A 20,565-nucleotide genomic window follows, 5' to 3' on the forward strand; every position below is an offset into this window, starting at 1 on the left:
TTTAGGTTTTAGCCCATGAAAAGTAAAACTACAAATCCCAGAATGCAACGGGCCTAACAATGTTTTTTTTTTTTTTTTTTGGCCCTGCACGCGAGCCTTACAAAGCGTCACGAGTTACATGAGTGATCATGGGAAGCTCGGTGAGACTAACGCCAGTTAGCCAGCAACAACTGCCATAAATGAAGTAATTTAGCGACAGTTAGAGCGGCGATCTACCGGAGGCCACCATGGCCAACATCACCAAGAAAGTGTCATGGTCCAGCCGAGCCGACGAGTCCGGGGCAGTTGGGGAGGGGACACCGCTGCTCAACGGATCCGAGCAGCGCAGACTCTCCCGACAGGTACTGCTAGCTTGGTGGCTAACTGTTAGGCTAACAGCTGGGACACCTTCAGCAGTGCGAGGATGCTGTGTCATGTTTTATTAACCATTAAAAGGTTATGTTGAGTCATGTTTTTAGATACTGCATGGGTCATGAGTGCTTGTAATACTCGTTTATGCATTGCATACACGGCGTTCATTTTTGGGTGTTTTTTTTATGTTTGCTGTCGGCTAATCGACTCAACAGCAAGCTTTGTTTGGGGACGGAATGTAACTGGATAAAACTAATTAAATTAGGGTTAAGTGAATTGCTTACATGGTGCATGTAATTACATTCAGTTATCTAAAAATTAATAAGATTATAGAAAGTTTTGGAAAAACTAGCCCTTCTCATAACCTCACCGGGATTACCCATTAGTTGATTTGAAACTGGAAAAGTCTGATGGTGATATTTAGGACATCCATGACAGGTCATCTGTGCCTATGGATACGTTTTTTATCCTGTACAAAGTTGCTGTCAGCATGTTGGAAGGCAGAATAGCATTACATGTCAAATTCCGTGTTTAACAATGTTATGACCTGCTGTCTTTAGACTGAATTAAACTGTTGAGCAAATATAGAAAATCACTGGAAAATCCAACTTCCTTTGTTCCTCTAATTCAGCCACCATGACTAGTCAGTCACTCAGGACCAAAGGTGGAAGTTACCAAACTGCACTTCTTTTATTAGTGTGTTTATGTAGCTTTTTACCGAATGTTTACATAGTTGAATTGCTCTTAAGAGACTGTAATTTAGTTTGTATGCAATTATTGTGTCTTGCTTGAGCTGTAATCACACCCATTACACAATACAGATGTTATCTGTATTTTAAAAGCATCAGGAAATTGAACTTTTTGTTATATTATCAATGAAGGGCAAGAAATGTTTTTTTATTACTTTACCTTTCCTTTCAGCCTTTAAATGTCACAAAGATCACATTCAAGACCTTATATTTTAAATTAACTCAAGTATAATATCAGTAAAGAATCAGTATTTCTGCTTAAATAGAACTTTGCAGTGCTCAGTTGGTCAGAGTGGTGCATCCATCTGACACTGTGTTATACATATGGTGTTAGTTTCTGATTCTTTTGGGACCTCTTTGCTCATAGCTGAATTCCAGCGTCTGTGTGATGTTAACATATCAGCCTGGAAACTGATACACATAGACATATATACATATATTTCTGTTGCTGTCTTTAATGTCTGTAGCCGTCTGAAGGAGGCAGTATATTTCAGATAGGCAGACTCAGCACGGTGGATTTGGAAGAGGAGATAACGTCAGAGGAGGTAAAGCCCAAACCCGAAAGTCATCACCGCACTCTTGTCTCTCTGTGTCTGTCGCTCCTGTTGATCATCACTCCATCAAGACCCTTAGCTGCACTTCTCTTAGACTCCTGAAATGTAGTTAGTTCACCCACTATAATGGTAGAACCTCACATATCTACAACCAAATCAATTAAGTGATCTGCTTACTTCGTAAAAGGACATGTACAGTATTAAGCAGCATGTAGAGGGCACTTAGAGTTGATGAAATGATGTTTAGCCTCATGATCATGTGTGTGTTATTGTGTGTGTCTGGTACGGGAAATCTAGTCTGGCTGACTTTGTGTAATCATGGAGATTTAAGGCCTTATTTATGAGGAACAACATGAGGATTCAAACTGTAATGTATTTAAATTAAGCTCAGTAGCTTCCTACCGAGCACAGCTAAAGCATAATGTGGGAGAGCTGACACAGAAATGGCCTGCTAATAGTTCAAATTGACACAGCGACAGTTGACTCATCTAGTGTGCATAAAAAGCACTCATATGGAAACTGTCTGATGGTTTCCACTGTGATGCACTGCAAATTATGAACTGATGCAGACCAGTCGTTCACACTGATCACCGATGAAAGAAACAGATAATATTCAGAGCATCACTCCAGAGTCAGATTTAATCAAATTTATTTGTACATCTCTTAATACAGTTACAGTAAGTGCAATCAGGCAATCTAAAAATCTCGTGAAGACTCTCATAAATACCAAAGAAATCAGAATAAATCAGTTAAATTCATTGTTTCAGATGCTTTATTCAATCAAAAAAGAACTGAATGTCGCTGCTTTAGGCTACCAACAGTGACAAACCGGTACAGGACCACATCTGTTTTTTGACACGTAGTTTAGTAAGACACCACACACGTTTCCTTCTGTGACAGAAGCCATCAGATTCAGTTCTGTTTTCACTAGCTGATGGTAATGTCATACCATGCATGTGATCTGCTTGATTGTTGTTTGCCGCAAGCAAAAGTTTATTTCCAGTGTGTTTTGTTCTGTTAATGTGAATGTCGGTTTATTTAGTTGCATTAGTCGCTGCTGATCTTGTGGCTTTGCCCACAGCTGTGTGACAGAGGCCCACTTAACACTGCATGTAAATGTGAAGCGAAATACGTTTAAATTGGCTGTAGCTGGCTTGTATGCACGTCATTGCATCAGTATTTCCTTCAACGCTAAACAGTCTGCTTTAATAAGAAATTCTTTTTTCATATATTTAAAGCAAAGTTCTGTTTCTGAGACTTTTTTATACTAAATGTTCTGGAGGAAACACTGGTGCTTTTTTTTCACAGTCACTGCATCTTTCATCTGCTTCATTATTCATGCACAAGTATGTAAGTTAAGTTTACTGTCAAACTTGTCCTCTCTTTTTCTTTCGATGTGACTTTTGAAAAAAAAAAAAAAGGCTTTCTGATGCTGTTTCAAATGCTTCTGAATTGCTCCTGTGCTCACCGCTGTTTGTTTCTTTCCAGTAATTTAGTTCCCAGCTCCTTGCCGTCCTTCACATGATTCAACAGGTCAGAGGTCATAAGTCAGTGTTGGTGTGGTGACGTCTGTTTTCTCTGTGTGTTTTTGTTTTATTTCCCCTGCAGGACTCTTTAGCAGGACGGCCCAAAGAGATCCCTCACAATGAAAAGCTGCTGTCACTCAAATATGAGGTAAATCAGCCCTTTAGTCAAACAGAGTGCTGATTTTCAGATGGTTCTGGGTGCCCTTGATGACATGCAACGATTAATTAAATCCCCAGTGTGTAGGTCACCTACTTTGGTGACTCCTTGTGGTAGTTTGAAAAGATGACTGGTATTCCTCCATAAGGGAAATGATTAAAATAGTAAAGCTAGTTAATAATACAGGTATAGAAACACTCTTTGGACCATGAAACCCAAACCACATGTTTTGGCAACACACAGGGCAGTAATCTGCAGTAATTTGCAATAAAGTTGCGGACATTGATCCAATGTAGTGTATTCATGAACAGACAGTTTTGTTACATTTTCAGGATGTAAGTTTATTATGAAGCATTGAAAAATATGAGAAAACATCTCTGCCTTGTTCTTTATTTTACTGATTTACTTTATTATGTGCATGTTATTCCAGAGCCTGGACTATGATAACATTGAAAACCAGCTATTTCTAGAGGAGGAGAGGAGGATGAGTCACATGGTGAGTGGGGCAGCAATCACCTGAAAATATGATACACAACCTTTCATTCATTTCATATGCTCTGGTTTTATCATCCCTCCTCTGATGTTACTTTAATCTCTCAATGCTCTTGCGTCTTTAGGGTTTCCGTTGTCTGGAGATCAGTCGCTGGGTGGTCTGCGGTCTGATTGGCTTTCTAACCGGTCTCATCGCCTGTTTCATAGACATCGTGGTGGAGGAGCTGGCTGGGTTCAAATACCAAGTGGTCAAAGAGAGTATCCTTAATATTTGTACATGATGGAAGAGAACAGAATAGTAGCATCTGTTGTCTTCAAAGGTGGATGATGGTTATTCATCCATGTGCTATCACCTTTCCTTGACCTCTGACCACACAGACATAGAGAAGTTTACAGAGGTGGGCGGCCTGTCTATCTCTCTCCTCCTCTGGGCTGTCCTTAACTCTGCCATTGTCATGGTGGGGGCCATCATAGTTGCATTTTTTGAGGTAAGACTGAAAGGAGAAATATTTTCTGTGTTTGGTAATCATGGTAACTTTGGAAACACAATTCCTGTCATATTTCAGTTGTCTTCCTTTTTTGATTGACCCTTTTCCTCGAGTACGAGAGTAGATTTTGAAGAAGTATTTCATTACCGAAAAAAACCCCTTACATGTCCCAGTTACAATCCCTTCAAACTGATGTGGAAGTGAAAACTTATAAAGCAATGGCTTGTCTGCTTATTAGCTTGTGATCAGGAACAACTGAGGTTTTGTTAGGTAGGTAGTTGGTAATATTATCGTTTCCTCCTGCAACCAGACTGATGAAGTGGTCCGGTTGTGATCTTTTATTCCCACAAGTTTGTTTTGTCAGCTTTTAATACCATCTCATGTGATAAACCAGCGAGTGGTTTTTCTTTTTGTTTTCATTTTCATTATGAATATATAAACACAAGCACTTCTCCATGATCATATCCACACCCTGAGATATAACTCCTGTAATCATATATTCTGTAGGTTACTATGTTTTCCACCTATAATATAACTCCACTCTTTTTCTCCCCCCCCTCAGCCCATAGCAGCAGGAAGTGGTATTCCTCAGATAAAATGTTACCTCAATGGCATCAAGATTCCCAGGGTGGTACGACTCAAGGTACAGACACACACACATAAAAGACACATATTAATGGATGAACTTGAACCGCTGCTTTTTTCCCTCTTTTTTTTTTTTTTTTTTTTTTTTTTTTTTTTTACAGGACTGACCTTAAATTTAAATTGTGTGTGTTTGTCCTCCACAGACACTGCTGGTGAAAGTGTTCGGTGTTATCTGTTCAGTGGTTGGCGGTCTTGCTGTCGGAAAGGTAAAAACTGTGATCAGTGAAGATATAACATGCATAACGTAAGATGTCAGATCTGTATCATGCACATTAAGGGTGAAGTGACATGAATGCGAGCTGTGTTTTGGGCCCATATGAATGTTTCTTTCGATATGTATGTACATGTTTTTATTGTTTGAATTTCTGCAAAGAATTTCTTTTCACACCTGTCCATTTGTTTACCCACAATCCCTCAGGAAGGGCCCATGATTCACTCTGGTGCTGTTGTAGCTGCAGGCGTCTCCCAGGGCAGGAGTACGTCTTTAAAGAGAGACTTCAAGGTCAGTGCGTGTAGTGAGTTTCTGTGCTGTTTGTGTCTTTGGGTACTCAATGGAGTATCATAATGGATTACAGTCATATTTTTCCTTTTAATTGGGGTTACCTTGCTACAAGCGCTCATTCATTAAAGATATTACTGTTAATTGGTCAAGCATTGTTGTGCATCATTTGCATCTTTTAAAAATGGCAATGTTAGAGTGCATTTGTGAGTAAGAAGGATTTAGAATTTCTAATAAGCGTTGGTGTGTGTTTGTAGATCTTTGAATACTTCCGGAGGGACACAGAAAAAAGGGACTTTGTTTCTGCTGGAGCTGCTGCCGGAGTTTCAGCTGCTTTTGGAGCGCCAGTCGGTAAAAACACAGCTGCTGCCTTACAGGAGCACGGCACAAACATGTGCTTTGTTATTAAATCTGCCTTAGTTGTGTTGGCGGTGTAGCTTAGCTATAAAGCCCAACAGTACAAAAATATGGCTGCATACCCAAACTAGAAACCTGTTTTTTTTTTTGTTTTTTTTTTAATTTGTGATTGTGTTTCTTTGGTCAACAGGCGGCGTTCTGTTCTCTCTAGAGGAGGGAGCCTCTTTCTGGAACCAGATGCTCACATGGAGGATAGTAAGTCACACGGTCCTGTGTGTACCTGTATTATAAACTCATGATTAATGTTTTCACAATGTTGTTAAGTAAATCAAAGCAAGAGGTTTGTTACCAGGTTTGCATTCCCTGCACTTAACTCTGTAACTTTTTGCTTTTGTGCTTTTTGTTTCCCTTTCTCACTTTTTTCTTTCTCATCTGCAGTTCTTTGCCTCCATGATCTCCACCTTCACCCTGAACTTCTTCCTCAGTGTCTATCACCAAAAACCCGGAGACCTTTCCAACCCAGGTCTTATCAACTTTGGACGCTTTCAGGGCGACGTGAGAAACTTATATATCTTTTGTTTTTCCTGCTTTATGTTGTTAGTGAATGTAAAAGATGACATATATTTTTGTTCTTTCTCAGAGCGTGGCCTATAACCTCTATGAGATTCCTTTGTTCATTGCTATGGGAGCTATAGGTAAAAACATCATTCTGTTTCTGGAAACGTTTGATTTTTTTGCCGGATGCAATGACTCTAGTGTAAATAGATGTTTGCCATGAACAATGTGTTATTTTCACATAATTCTAACATTATATTTGGTTCTGTTTTTGACGTAGTTGAGGAGAACTTTGACTTTTTCCTAACAACCAGTACATTGTTTTCAAGTTGGAAAATCCTAACATGACAGCCTGCATGTCTTTAGTTTCTGCTTTTCATCCGTTTCCTGTGCAGGTGGATTGCTGGGAGCTCTGTTCAATGTTCTCAACTACTGGCTGACCATCTTCAGGATCAGGTAAGGTTTAGAAAGCACATTTCAACAAAGCATGAGGTGACACATGAAGAATTGCCTTGTATGTGTGGTGTGCCAGCAACAACAGGATTTGGTAGCATGAAGGCTTTGCTGTTGCCTGTCTGAGACAGGGTGGAGTACAAGATGAGGTTTTTCAAGTTTTCAAGTGAGCAATTAAAAATGCTTCTCACAATTGCAAACTCTTGTGATTGAAAAGTTTAAAAATAGTCGTGATGTAGGAACAGGTACGAACACTGGGAGGAGACTTCTGCTTCAATACCTGTGGTTTCTGCTTCCTCGTCTGGAGCTTGATGGTGCACATGGCCATAGTTCATGATAACAAAAAGGCGAGCTGTTTGATTATCAGTGAGTTAACAGTTTGTAATGTAGCGATGTACATGTGATAACAGTCTGACAAGTCAGAATGATTTGGCAGAGAAGTTTTGTTTCCCACTGAATTGTTTTCATAGCACTCAGAGTTTCCTCGTCACCTGGAGAAGTCTGTGCTGAGGCCGACAGTACATTAACGGTTTGGAAGTTTCTGGCTGATTAAAGCCATTAGGTGTTGGATTTGAAAATGTTTTTACTTTAGTGCCATCTGATTTGTGTGTGTGTGTGTGTGTGTGTGTGTGTGTGTGTGTGTGTGTGTGTGTGTGTGTGTGTGTGTGTGTGTGTGTGTGTGTGTGTGTGTGTGTGTGTGTGTGTAAGATATGTCCATCGCCCTTGTTTGCAAATGATGGAGGCCATGCTGGTGGCTGCAGTGACCGCAACAGTGTCATTCACTATGATCTACTTCTCCAATGACTGTCAGCCTCTGGGGCCAGAGCATACGGAGGAGTACCCACTGCAGGTACAACTACAAATCCATACACACCTCTGACATGTGTCACCTTGTCATTTCACAATGACATGGAATATAAAACTGGGGAAGTAGTCTTTCATCATGAGTTTGACAGTTATGCTTCTGAGTGAAATGTCCTGACTGCTCCTGGAGGGATTGCAGTTTGGTACAGACATTTATCTTCTCCTTTAAAGCGAATTGTAGTAACATCGACAGGTCAAAATCTGAACTTCCCATACTTTGGTTTATGACTAAATACATATAATACTGATGGCATCCCCATCAGGCTCAACTGTACTGTGTTTTTAGACCTAATTAGCAAACTTTAGCAGGCTAACATGCTGAAGTAAGATGGTGAACAATGTTACTAACAGCTTTGTCATTGTGGGCTTGCTAACACGCCCACAATGACAAAGCACTTATCTCAAAGCACCACTGTGCCTAACAATAGCCCCACAGAGCTGCTAGCATCACCGTAGACTCTCAGTCTTGCCCAAACACTAGAGGCAGTGCTAAATGAATAAATAATAAATATGGTGACTTGGTTTTTCAAGACTTCATCTTTTTTCCTTTTGGCGTTTTGGCGTTCTCACATTTTTATCACTTAGATCAGGGATAGATGAAATATTCAGAGAGAGATAGGAGTGACGTGTGACAAAGGAGCAGTTCACACCCAGGACATCATCTTTACATTTCATGAACTTTTGTCTGCTGATCCACAACAATACCTAATGTGATTTGCTATCCCTTAGTCATCCATGTCTGTCTTAATACCTTGTGTTTAAGAATCATAAGTCAGTATGTAGATGGTACATAAAAACTTCAAGAAGGACACAGGCCTTAGTGCCTTTTATTCTTTCATTTTCTGTGTCTCTCTTACCATTGTCTCTTTCTTTTGTCTTTTCCTAGTTGTTCTGTGCAGATGGGGAGTATAACTCCATGGCAACTGCCTTCTTCAACACTCCTGAGAGAAGTGTCCGCAGCCTCTTTCACAACCAGCCAGGTAAAGTTGTGCTAAAGCAGAGGAGGCTTGCTAAAATTAAACCTGATATGTACAAACAACTGCACTGTGTGTTTTTCACTGTGTGTATGGGTCCAGGTGCAGGGTAGCGTGAGTGGAAGTTTAAAAGATTATTTTATTCATTTACCATTTTCTTGTGTTGCCTCTTGTTTAATTTTCTTTATTTATTTTCTTTTAAAGGAACCTACAATCCTCTGACCCTGGGCTTGTTCACTCTGACCTATTTCTTCTTGGCTTGTTGGACCTACGGCCTGGCGGTGTCTGCTGGAGTTTTCATCCCGTCTCTGCTAATTGGAGCAGCCTGGGGGAGATTGTGTGGTATACTGCTGGCCTCCATCACCTCCACCAGCTCGGTTAGTGTAGTGTTCAGCTAACATCTATTTTTTTATTTTAAGAATTGGTGAGTAGAGTGCTTCCTCTTGCACTGAGCTATTATTCCAGATGCTACAACCTACTGTTTGATTTTGCTGTGTGTGTGTGTGTGTTTTTGTTAGATTTGGGCTGACCCTGGTAAATATGCCTTGATTGGAGCTGCAGCTCAGTTAGGTGAGTCACTAACCCTCATCTAGTGTTTATTTTTTTCCGTTTTGCTTTTTAGCCTTTAGCGCTTAGCAGGAAATATGAAATGAGCCATTTTACAGTGAGCTGTAAATACCCAGAAGTTGTCATACCATTGATCGTCCTCTCATCTTAACTGTTAAAAAGTCTAGTACCAGTAATAAAGCACAGCTTTCCTTAGGTGGCATCGTGAGAATGACTCTCAGTCTGACAGTCATCATGGTGGAGGCTACAGGAAATGTCACATACGGCCTTCCCATCATGCTCGTCCTCATGACTGCCAAGATCGTAGGAGACTACTTTGTAGAGGTGAGTAAAGAGGCAGAGACACACACTTTGTTCCTGCCTCCCTCTGTGTCCCATTTGATGATGTTATAACAGCATCCCCCACCACAGATATTGGATACAGACAGGAGGAACAAACTAAAAAAAAAAAGACCCACGGTTTTTCATGTGCAGGATACATAAACTGTATTGAAGGAGGACAGTACAAACACACACACACACACTCAGTGACACAGTGGTCATGTCCCAAATCCATACTAACACACAACTTCACAGCAGGCTTTGAACAGAAAATTAGTTGGCATCTGTTCTGATAACTTATTGGTTGTTTGAGTCATTTTTCAAATAAAAAGGCCAAACCATTTTTCCCATTTCGCAGCTTCTCAAATGTGATGATTTTCACAACTCATTTCCTTTTCATTCACAACTGTACATTGAATATCTTAAGGTTTTGAACTGTTAGTTGTGAATTCCACCTTTTTTTTGTTGATTTAAAAAATAAAACCATGAATCAAAAAAAAAAATCAGATTAATCAACAGTGAAAATAATTGCTGGTTTAACTGCAAATATGAGTGTATAGTGCATATTTTGTACAGTCAGTCTCTTCCTCCTTCAGGGTCTGTATGACATCCACATTAAGCTGCAGAGTGTTCCCTTCCTACACTGGGAGGCTCCTGCCACCTCCCACTGGCTGACTGCCAGGTAAGGTCCTGTCTGATTTGTTGATGTTTGAGTGTTTGCAAGTCCTCTCATTACTTTTACTGCTATCGCTGTCACCATCATCATCCTCACTGTCCCTTTCCCCCTTTGCATCTTCTCTCCCCTATCCAGAGAGGTCATGAGTTCTCCAGTCACCTGTTTGAACAGGATAGAGAAAGTGGGAAAGATCGTGGACACCCTTAGCAACACATCCACCAATCACAATGGCTTTCCTGTCGTCGTGCAGGTTTCTGGTAATGATGAGGTAATAATGAAGAACATGATCATATTTTATATAGCTCCTTTGATCCACCAGTTCAGGGGCTTAAAGGGAAAACTGAAACAATTTGGTTTTTACAATCCCCAGACAAACATGAGGTCATGTTGAAGTACTTCTGGAACAAGTACATTTGAGTTTCATGACAGAAAAAAAATACTGAATATAATTTACAGAAAATCACGCATATCCTGTCCAGACTGAAAGCTTATGGACAGCTACACATTTTTTGCTCTTCAGGCTCTGAACTTCAACACACTCAGTTTGAAATAAAGTAATGGGTAGTAGATTAAAGTACCAAGTCTCAGCTGTAATGTGATTATGAATTGTGCATATGCTTCTAAGGATGTGGGCACATATGTTTCCCTGTCAGAGATAAAGAGAAGGCTTCACGACCATAACCTCAGAGCATGCACCGGAAAATGCAAACATCCTGAAATATTAAATATGATGATTTTTTATATGATGATTTTTTAAATTTTTTTATTTTACTTCGGGTGTGTCCAATCAATGTTGGGCACTTCGTGTTAAAAGGACAGTGTATCACCCACACAAAGATACCTGCACCTACAGCAGCAAATAACAGATCTGAGTGCAATTGAGGAAGCTGTGGTTGCTGCTGCTGCTGCCAATTTCCTTCTCATATTGATTGCACTGTCAAGTTCCCATTCTATATTTAAAAGTACAGCAAAGTAAACTGACCACAGAAAAGTAAAATGCAGCTCAATTCACAAATATTCAAAGACAATGCCTGGCAATAAACATCCTAGACGAATAAAGCACCGCTGTAACACAAAGGAGGTATAACCTGAGCTTCAGTTCAAACACACCTTTCCAGTTTTCCATCACCAAATTCCACCTTCATTTGTTCTTCTCTCCTGCGCAGCCAGCGAAGCTCTGTGGGCTCATCCTCCGCTCTCAACTCATTGTTCTTCTCAAGCACAAGGTAACATCGTCAACAGGAAGAACGTGCTGACAATATGATGATTTTTTAAAATTGAATCACTCACTGTTTTCCCCGGCTTGGTCCCTGCAGGTGTTTGTGGAGTTAGCCCGGTCCCGGCTGACCCAGAGAAAGCTCCAGCTGAAGGACTTTCGGGATGCTTACCCCCGCTTCCCTCCAATCCAGAGCATCCACGTCTCCCAGGACGAGAGGGAGTGTATGATGGACCTCACTGAGTTCATGAACCCAACGCCTTACACAGTACCACAGGTAATACATGCACACAGATACATACATACTGCACTCCAATAGTGCAGCTGTTATAAAGGCTGTAATTTAAAACTGGTCACAATAATGCTGAGTCACAAAATGTTTAAAGAAATGGCCTCATCTAAGGCTTCCTCGCTTTTATTGACCAATACCTTGTTGTAAACTGTTAAATGTAGAGTTTCAGGCTTTGAGGGTCGAGACTGCTACAAGTTTTGTATAAATGAATGGAGCTGGACTTAAAGAGGTTGTTTGTGTACAGGACACATCTCTGCCTCGTGTGTTTAAGCTGTTCAGAGCGCTGGGACTCAGACACCTGGTGGTAGTGGATGATGAAAACAGGGTAAGAGTCTGTGTCTGTGTCTGTTTTATTTCCTTTGCGTTTACGGCCTTTACAAGAACCTAAGTCTACTATATGTCTAATGATCGCTTTCTTGATGCTGAATATTGTGATGATGACGACAATGACGACAGTTGTTCTGATGTCACGCTTTTGGTTTGTGACCCATCTGCAGGTGATTGGACTGGTGACCAGAAAAGACTTGGCCAGATATCACCTGGGCAAACATGGACTGGAGGAGCTTCAGCTGGCCCAGACATAGTACACACACACACACACACACACAAACCCATGAACTATGACCACCTGATGCCTCGTAAAGCTGTTGACCCCCAGCTATGCAGCCCAAAAGAACACCACTGAGGGATAAGAGATCACTTTTATTCTTTTACTCCAAAATGATCACCATGACAACACAGGGCCACTCCGATCCACAAACCTGGGTTATTAACAAACAGTCAGATTCATCTGTCTTAAATGTCCTTGGTGTAAAAATTGGTTAAAGATGTGTGAAATGATTTACTGTGAAGTCCCTGAACTCTGGTTTTATGCAAGACTTCCATTATTTCTTTTTCACTTTTTTTTTTTAGTTTTTTTTGCGGCTGCTGTGCTGAGGCATCAGTGGTTTAGTGATAGTTTAGCACGAGGATTTGTTAGAAAAACTGTTTGCTTCATCTGAGAGTTTCCTGTTTCCATCGACCTCAGTCAAGACGTTCTATGAACGGTGTCACATAAGTTGAAAATAATAAAAATACAATTAATCAAAATAGTAAATCATAAAAATGATTATATTATAAAGAAAGATGAGAAGAGTCAGTTTGATCTGTGTTGGCTTGTAAACAGAAGCATCTGCACATAATTTCTCTCTCTGTTCTTACTCCTCAATATCGCACAAACAAGTAATGAAGTAATGTTGTGATAATGAAGTGGTACATTATTAACCAGTGATAACATTAATTATATTTTAAATAATGGAGATTAATGCGTCTTTATGTCTTGCTATTGAACGAAACAAGACATTTAAACTGGTTTACTTTGAAAACCTGATTTTGAGTGAGCTTCCATATTCACTTTGGAAATTCACCATTTAAGGTTTTCTTTGGCAATGTTAGCAAATTTAGTGTTTTCTGTTTTTTTTTGTAGATTTGCACTGAAAAAAATGTTATTTATTGTTGTTGAGGAATACTTGTTTTAGTTTTAAGTTGATGGTTTGGAAAGAAAGTTTGTTTTTCACATGACATTTCACAAGACAAGATTCAAGAAAGGAGAGGGGACTCGGTGGTCACCTGATTTTTCTTTGGCGATTGTCTGATTTGACTACAAGATGAAGACAGTTTCAGTAAAGATCTGTTATAACATGAAGATACAGATCCACCTTCGTCTTCTTCCTCTTTCTGTAAGCTTTACTGAACACACACACACACACACACGTATTTGTACTACTGTCAGTAAATATGGTACTCACAAACGTATTTCTTTTTTTTTTATCACTACCAGATGTTTTGCAATTTTACCTCCTGCTGAAAAAAAGTATCTTGATGAAGTACCAACAAGTGTCCGTCATGAAGCTCTATATGAATGTAAAACTGTTTACAACACATCCTCCATTTAAACTAATCAGTTTGTTCTTGCGTTACCCAATTGGGGTAACTCACAAAACACAAATATTCAGATTTATAATTATTTTATTTTGTCAATTTGCGAATCTAACATTTGTTCAGTTAGCTGTGTTGATTATTTTCTTCGCGCGCTTCATTGTTTTTTCACTTTGATTTTGTCTCTTTCTTTGTTTTAGATGTTAAAATATCAGCTATGCTCTATTTTATAAGCACTGGATAAGCCTTTTGTGAATTAATAAAGTTGAAATTTATCTGTTGGTATATGATTTGTATGTCTGTTTGATGGTAAGACATTTAAACCTTTGCTATGTAGATCATCATTCAAAGTGAACTAAGAAGTCTTCATAGTCTTGGCAGCGTCAGAACTTCAAATTCAAAACCCAGATTTTCCGTGAAGTAATTTTGGCTGTACTGAGCACATTTTACCTGGATCATCTGTGACCTGCCAGTTGCAGGGCAGTGTCTCTGGGTTAAACACATTTACCTCCAAAAGGTGTTTCTCAGTAGAGTAGATTATTTTCTTGAAGCTTATGAGTTGTACAGCAGATACAGTGAGCAGAGCACTAGCCGCCCAGAGGGGAAGTAAAACAGTAAATAATATGTTGTGGGTTATATTCTCTGATGAATGATGCTGAGACTATTCTTTTTATGCTTTTAAGCAGATGAAGCTTAGCTCAAATAAATCAGATTGCATGTGCTGCATGAGCATGATCATTCATCTATAGAAAAAGAAGAAAAGGAAAAATATGAGCACAGTCAGTCATTTCACCCACACACAATCACCTGTTCAATCCCAACAGTTCTTCTCTCCGTCTCCACTAGATGTCAGGAAAAGTCTGGATAACAGCGGTCAGTGCTGCAAGGAGACACACAGCCAAGATAACGCTGGAGTGGCTTTGACACAAGTCTCTGACTGTCCTTAAGTGGACCAGGCCTAAACCTCATCGAACATCTGTGGAGAGACCTGAAGATGACAGAGTTTGAGAGGATCTGCCGGGAAGAATCTGATAAGCTACCCAAATCCAGGTGTGCAAAGCTTGTAGAGTTACCAAGACGACTGTGAGCTGTAATGATTTTTTTTTTTAGTAAATTTGCCCAAATTTCTTGTCATTATGGGTGATTGAGTGGGCAAAAATGGCAGTTTTATCTTTATTTAAAATTAAATCTACAACAGAATAAAGTGAAGGGCTCTGAATACTTTCTGACGCCACTGTCTGTAAACTGCCTCTACAAACACAACCTTTTACTTTCTGGGAATCGGTCTTTGTGTTTTGTCCCCCCACAGTTTTGTTCAACTGAGTTTGTTTATTTAAATGTTTCCTTTTTTTTTCTTCATTGTATACGTTGTTTGGGCTGAAGGTAATGCTCCGAGTTTATTTCTATGTGGGTAATGTTTGACTGTTTGAACTACATAACAATGGCCTCCCAGTAGAACAAGTGGACGTTTTATTTTTTTGTGACATATCTCAACAGCTTTTGGACAGATTGCTATCATGTAATTTGGTACAGACCTTCATGCTTCCCTCAGGATGAATTGCAACCATGTTGATGACCCCTTTACTATCTATATAGCGCCATCATCAGGTCAAAAATTTCTAACTTGTCCAATACTTTGTTTTACAGCAAAACTGATGCTGTGGATAAGTACAGCCCGGAAGACCCTCGAGCACGGCTGTAGACTCTAGACTTGAGGAGTTCAGCTGTTACTAACAGGGCAATGCAGCTTTCTTTGCATTTCTGTGCATTCGCCAGATGCTGTGATAATTCCATTTTAACCTGTAAGTGTAATTAAATTTTAATGGTGGAAGTTTAGTGTGTTCAGCCATCGCAACTTATGGATCTCTGGTGAATGTGAAGCCTAGGGCTCTGAAATGGTCAGAAACAGCCCTGAGTAACTCCTCTACCATTCACAGTATTCTCAACACATCAGCACACACCCACTCATTCACTTCGCCAACACTAAGCCACGGGCCTTTTGGTCATTCTACTTAACATTTTTATGTTCTTTGAAGGACAGCACGTGATGGTCTAAGTCTGAAGACCAGTTTTTAGTAGCTTGATTGTTTCAAAACAGACTAAACAGAACAAAAAAATCTATACAAAGAGAAATGACCTTTCAGTATTAGTAGACAGCCTAAAGTAAACTAATTAATCAGCTGAGAAAATAAGGAGCAAGGGAGCAGTCTGAGCGCAGCTGAGCCTTTTAAGTAGCTTGATATTTGTTTACAACCTACCTACCTACCTAATTCTCTGTAATGGAAACCACTGCTCAGACACTGAAACAGCAAAGGGTTGTCTGTCACAAAGCAAAATGACTCCTGTCGTCTACCAGGAAGCCATGAGGTTATAATTCTGCTGAAGACCTGTGGAAAGCTGTTGTTGCCTCCTGCATGTTTCTGCCTAAAAACAGCCTTGATATCTTCATGTTGTGTTATTATATGTCTTGTGTGATTGCTCCTGTGCATGGTTTTCTTTCTGTGACAAAATGTCAAAATATCCTACAGTATGAGTCTATAGCCACTTATTGACATACACTCAGTTCCCACTACACCCATCTAAAACTAGTTCGGTCTAATACAACAATCCTTCCTTTATGAAGATAGGACGTTCACAAAAGTGTTAATCTTGACAGTAGAAAATTAACTCAAGATGAGTTCTGCATCCAGATGTGTGTATGTAAAGGATGTAAAATGAAAGGGGGAATGTGCGAGTGAGTGGAAATGACATTTCCATAATTTTTTTTAGTTTTCTGATGTGCCCGTGGGTCCGGCCATCATCAGAGTGTCTTTACCTTATGATCATTCAAATCACCAGACACGGTCTCTCTGTCTATGCTGATTGCCCTGTGAGCTCATGATTCGATTCAACTTAACACTTAAACACTTTTTACAACAGCATTTTAATATTTCAAAGCAGGAAAAACACAGATGTAATTATTAACATTAATGATTACTGCATTCCACAGGTTTTCCAGTTTCAGGGTCCTGGTATTGTTGCTTCACAGGCATGTCGTAAGAGGACACTTAATGGAACTGTGCCATTGTTCATGTTATTAACGACACCTGTGTTTTCCCTGCAGTGACAGTTCAAGATGTCTGCTGTGAAAAAGGTGTACTGGAATTTATCAGAAATTCACAGATTCCAAATTGTCCAGGATGCAACATCTGGACTCGTGACAAAAACCAAGAAAAGAAAAACTACTCATAACACTTTGACTTTCAGATTGTTTTAGAATTTAAGATCCTAGTCATTACTTTTAATGCACTTCATGACCTGGATCCAGATTAGATCTCTGAGTCAGTCTCCCATTATCAACTTGCACAGTCTGCAAAGCTTTTGCAGTGAAGGCATTTTGACTCTGGAATGACCTGCCTGATGAACAAAGGCTTTCAAAACCAGTATCTTCTTTTAGATCACCTCTGAAAACCCACTTTTATCAACATACTTTCTTATAACTTAATTTTAACTGGCTAACGTGTGCATGTGTATATGTAGTATAAGTGTGTCTGTTTGTTCAGCTGTGAGTTTAAGATGTACACCTAGCTACAATTAATGTAGTCTTATGCAACAGTCCAGCAAGAAATCCTGTTTTAGATTGTGTAAAGAGGTTGTTGTTGATTCAATTCTCTGTTCGTTTTTGAGACTGAAGTCTGAGGTGCTGTTTTTAATATATTTGTCCAGCATATTTATGTTAATGAGCAACATCCTCTGTTCGCAGGAATCTCTAATCTGTGAGAGGTTGCCACAACTGTGTCCTTTTAGCCAAGTTCATCCAGTAAACAGGGTGATGGGAGTCTCTGTGACTTTTGTCTGAGAGACTTGCTTTGCTTGAAATTGGTCAGTCTGAGCAAAAAGGAGCAAAAATAAAGAATCCTTTTCTTGTTTTCCAGCAAAGAAGACAAACTGGGGAGTGTGATCTGAGGTCAGGGAGAGGAGGGGCCTGCTGTCAACTATCAGGGGATAAAAGTCGCCTGTCTGTGTGAAAAATGAGCTGAGACAAGACCTCTGCTGCCAGCACAGCCTCTGTGAAGAGTTCCCACCCTCATCTGAAAAGGTAAGTACTGAGTAGATTTAGATAGAACAACTAGAACATACAGTGGTACATTTTTAGAGTCATGACTAGTTTTGTAGAGGGGCTTACAGCTGACTTTGTTTTTCCTTTTTTGCAAATAGAGTAACCAGGAAAAAATATTCTGAAACAGAACTGTTACTTGGAAAAACTTGAGAGCATCTGCCATCTGTGTTTCTTGATAGCGGTCTTTATCTGCCTAGACCTTTGTGTTTCCTTCTATTGTTTTTGCTTATTATTATTGTACCATCTAGAAAAATACCTGTTAAGCAATAAATGTTTGTTGACTTTGCAGGAAATAGAAGCTTTCATGTGCATTGTTACAACATACTGAACCGCAGAGCACAATTTCATCTTTTCTCTGTGTCAGACTGTGCATGATGTGATGTGGGTAAGATATTACTGCTGATTAATCCAAGTCATTTATGTTGCAAAAATACTGAACATTTGCTGAACCGAGGTTCTCAAATGTGAGAATCTGCTGTTTTTACCTGATTGTTATTGAATATATTTGGATTTTGAACTTTTTTTTTGACCAAACAAGCAATTTGAAGACCTCACACTGAGCTTTTTGATGTTGTGATGATCATTTTATGACACCATATTGACTAAAGGGTTTAAAATTAATAATAAAAAAAAAAATAATAAATGTGTTACACAGTACTGCATATAATCAATGTTTGCAGCCCTGCACCATGTTAGTTTGGCGTGTTAGCATGCTAATTAGCACTCAACACAAACTTAATAAAACAATGCTGTGAATTATTATGTGTAGTTACAGCATATGCACTTTATCATGATAAACTGTACGGTTTATTCTTGCTAATGCTACGCTCCACTCCTTTTGATAAACTGATATGAAATACCTTCGTACAAGATTCACTCATTACCTGACAAAAAAAGTTTCACAGTCGTTCCTTCATTACGCGACAAACTTGATTACCACCCCTGATTTTATTCAATCATCGCTTGACAAACACCTTTGTATTTATTCACTCATCGTTGCCTGGCGACTACCTTTACCACATCGAATTATTATTCATCCCCTCAGAGAATTAGTGTCTGGGTTATTCAGTCGCCCTCAGTCTGACTAAATCAGGCGGTTATGGATGAACGGCCTCCACATGAGTCGGGGTATTCTTTCCACACTAAGCAGCGATAAATGCTCCCACCCAGCAAGCTGTCGGAAAACCACTTAGAAACTGCTTATACATGTACCCCAAGTGTATAGCGTACATACTGTGTCTGTGCGTGTCTGTGTGTTCAAGAGAGAGAAAGCAATTACCACAGCTCATGTCCCCGCAGCTTAATAGAATAACTTGCCAAATCAATGCAGATTACATTTGCAAATCCATGTGATATCAGTCCAGAAATTTAATTTGAGGTGTGGTACTGTATGATAATTGTTTCTCCACGGTCATCAGCAGCACCCATACGCCTTATCGAGATGACAGGAGAGCTTTTCTTTTAAAGAACTTTTGACCAAGATTTTGGAAACAGCGAAAGAGATAACCAGGGCCGTTTGCTTTCTTAGTGCCAAGGAAGTGTCATCCAGTTTTCACCTCCAGAGAAAGTTCTGGCATAACCTTATTTAGCCGGGGGAGATGTAATATACGTTTCAACAGTTAGACGGTAGAAGCTTTAAATGGGCCACTCCATTTGTTAAATTTGTTTTCTGTGTTATTAATGTTAATTATGGAGCTTTAGGGATGCAGCTTCGCTCTCATTTCCACTCTTTCATCTAAGCTGACCGACCACTGGCTGTAGCTTCATACAAGTGTACTTAGTTGTGATAGATGCAAATTCCTGTGACTGTATGGACAAAAATTTTCAAAGCAGTAGCTCTGCATCTACCTAAACAGATGGGTGAGGGGCTGGTTCAGTTGAGGGTTGAGCTATTGTTGTCATGTTATGAAGATAATAGCTCAGCGCAGCATGTCCTTGGCCTGTCCCTGCTGAACATTTATCAGGTTTGTCCTGTTTGAGGAAAAAAATGTGGCTATGCATGTCTAAGCCCTGGGGGGTCCTTACACTGAGACACTCTTTATGACACTATTCACAGCTTCCTTGTTCAAGCACACATTTTATAGATGCCACTCAGCCCACCGGGGACCACTGCTGCTGCTGATTTATATTTCCATAAAGTAATATGAATATAATGGGTATATAGCACTGCTTGCTTTAGGACAGACAAGAGAAAGACCCGCTGCTGACACTGACAGGTGTGATCGGTAGGGCAAGGCAATGATGTTAAATCACTTTTAACTGTCGTTTACCGTTTTAAAATGATGGATTTGTACAATGAGGCTAAAGATTTTTTTATTTTTTATGTAGGGAACCACCTCAGTACTATGTGATCTTATTCATAGAATCGAAGGACTTTATTTTTACTCATTAACTATTGTGAAACATGCTTCTGTTTTTTTCTAGTTTTCTTTTACCTCTAAAATTAGAAAGGCTGCTCTTGACTTCGACATTTTGGATTGCTAATTATGGATTGTTGTTTACACCTGCATTACCAAATGACAAAAACATAAATAACTGGACCCCTGATGCAATTCAGACAGGTAGTGTGTCTTGGCATGCTTGTGTACCTATGCCAAGAGTGAAAGAATTCCAGATGTTCTTTGGTAAAGGTCAACAGTAATGAAAAGTACATGTGATTTATATTTAACAGACTAAAATATGCAAAAACTCAGGTGTGACGTTTGTCTCAGCTTCTCTTATCTCCATCGCAAACCTCACTCAAGGAATATACCGACCTCTGGCTGTGCTTCATATCAGTGACTGGAGTGGTTTGAGATGTAATTTCTATTCGG

General features: G+C 39.6%; 2 protein-coding genes across 4 annotated transcripts in view; both read left to right on the forward strand.

The window, feature by feature from the left end:
- Positions 1-123: 123 nt before the first annotated feature.
- On the forward strand, positions 124-13,938 carry clcn7 (chloride channel 7). Of its 2 annotated transcripts, XM_041062628.1 has the most exons (25): positions 124-341; positions 1,568-1,645; positions 3,263-3,328; positions 3,768-3,833; positions 3,955-4,087; positions 4,208-4,317; positions 4,880-4,960; positions 5,106-5,168; positions 5,381-5,464; positions 5,719-5,812; positions 6,009-6,073; positions 6,257-6,373; positions 6,459-6,513; positions 6,769-6,829; positions 7,535-7,676; positions 8,577-8,670; positions 8,869-9,041; positions 9,183-9,234; positions 9,428-9,555; positions 10,149-10,234; positions 10,364-10,496; positions 11,395-11,454; positions 11,545-11,721; positions 11,981-12,061; positions 12,234-13,938. In XM_041062628.1, the coding sequence occupies exons 1-25, from the start codon at positions 228-230 to the stop codon at positions 12,318-12,320; spliced, it is 2,400 nt and encodes a 799-aa protein (XP_040918562.1). In that variant the 5' UTR covers positions 124-227; the 3' UTR covers positions 12,321-13,938. The 2 variants fall into 2 exon arrangements, with proteins under 2 accessions (XP_040918562.1, XP_040918563.1); XM_041062629.1 differs by lacking the exon at positions 1,568-1,645.
- An 82-nt stretch (positions 13,939-14,020) lies between these two features.
- Positions 14,021-20,565, forward strand: part of arhgdig (Rho GDP dissociation inhibitor (GDI) gamma) — a 30,454-nt gene continuing 23,909 nt past the window's right edge. The window contains exons 1-3 of one of the 2 annotated variants that reach the window (XM_041062641.1): positions 14,021-14,703; positions 15,301-15,455; positions 17,568-17,731. The gene's annotated coding sequence lies outside the window, so the exon portion shown is untranslated. Of the gene's footprint in view, positions 14,704-15,300; positions 15,456-17,567; positions 17,732-18,041; positions 18,138-20,565 lie in introns of both variants that reach the window. The other variant, XM_041062642.1, reaches the window with a different exon arrangement.

The sequence above is a fragment of the Toxotes jaculatrix genome, chromosome 18 (genome assembly GCF_017976425.1).
Source record: "Toxotes jaculatrix isolate fToxJac2 chromosome 18, fToxJac2.pri, whole genome shotgun sequence".
Taxonomy (NCBI): domain Eukaryota; kingdom Metazoa; phylum Chordata; class Actinopteri; family Toxotidae; genus Toxotes; species Toxotes jaculatrix.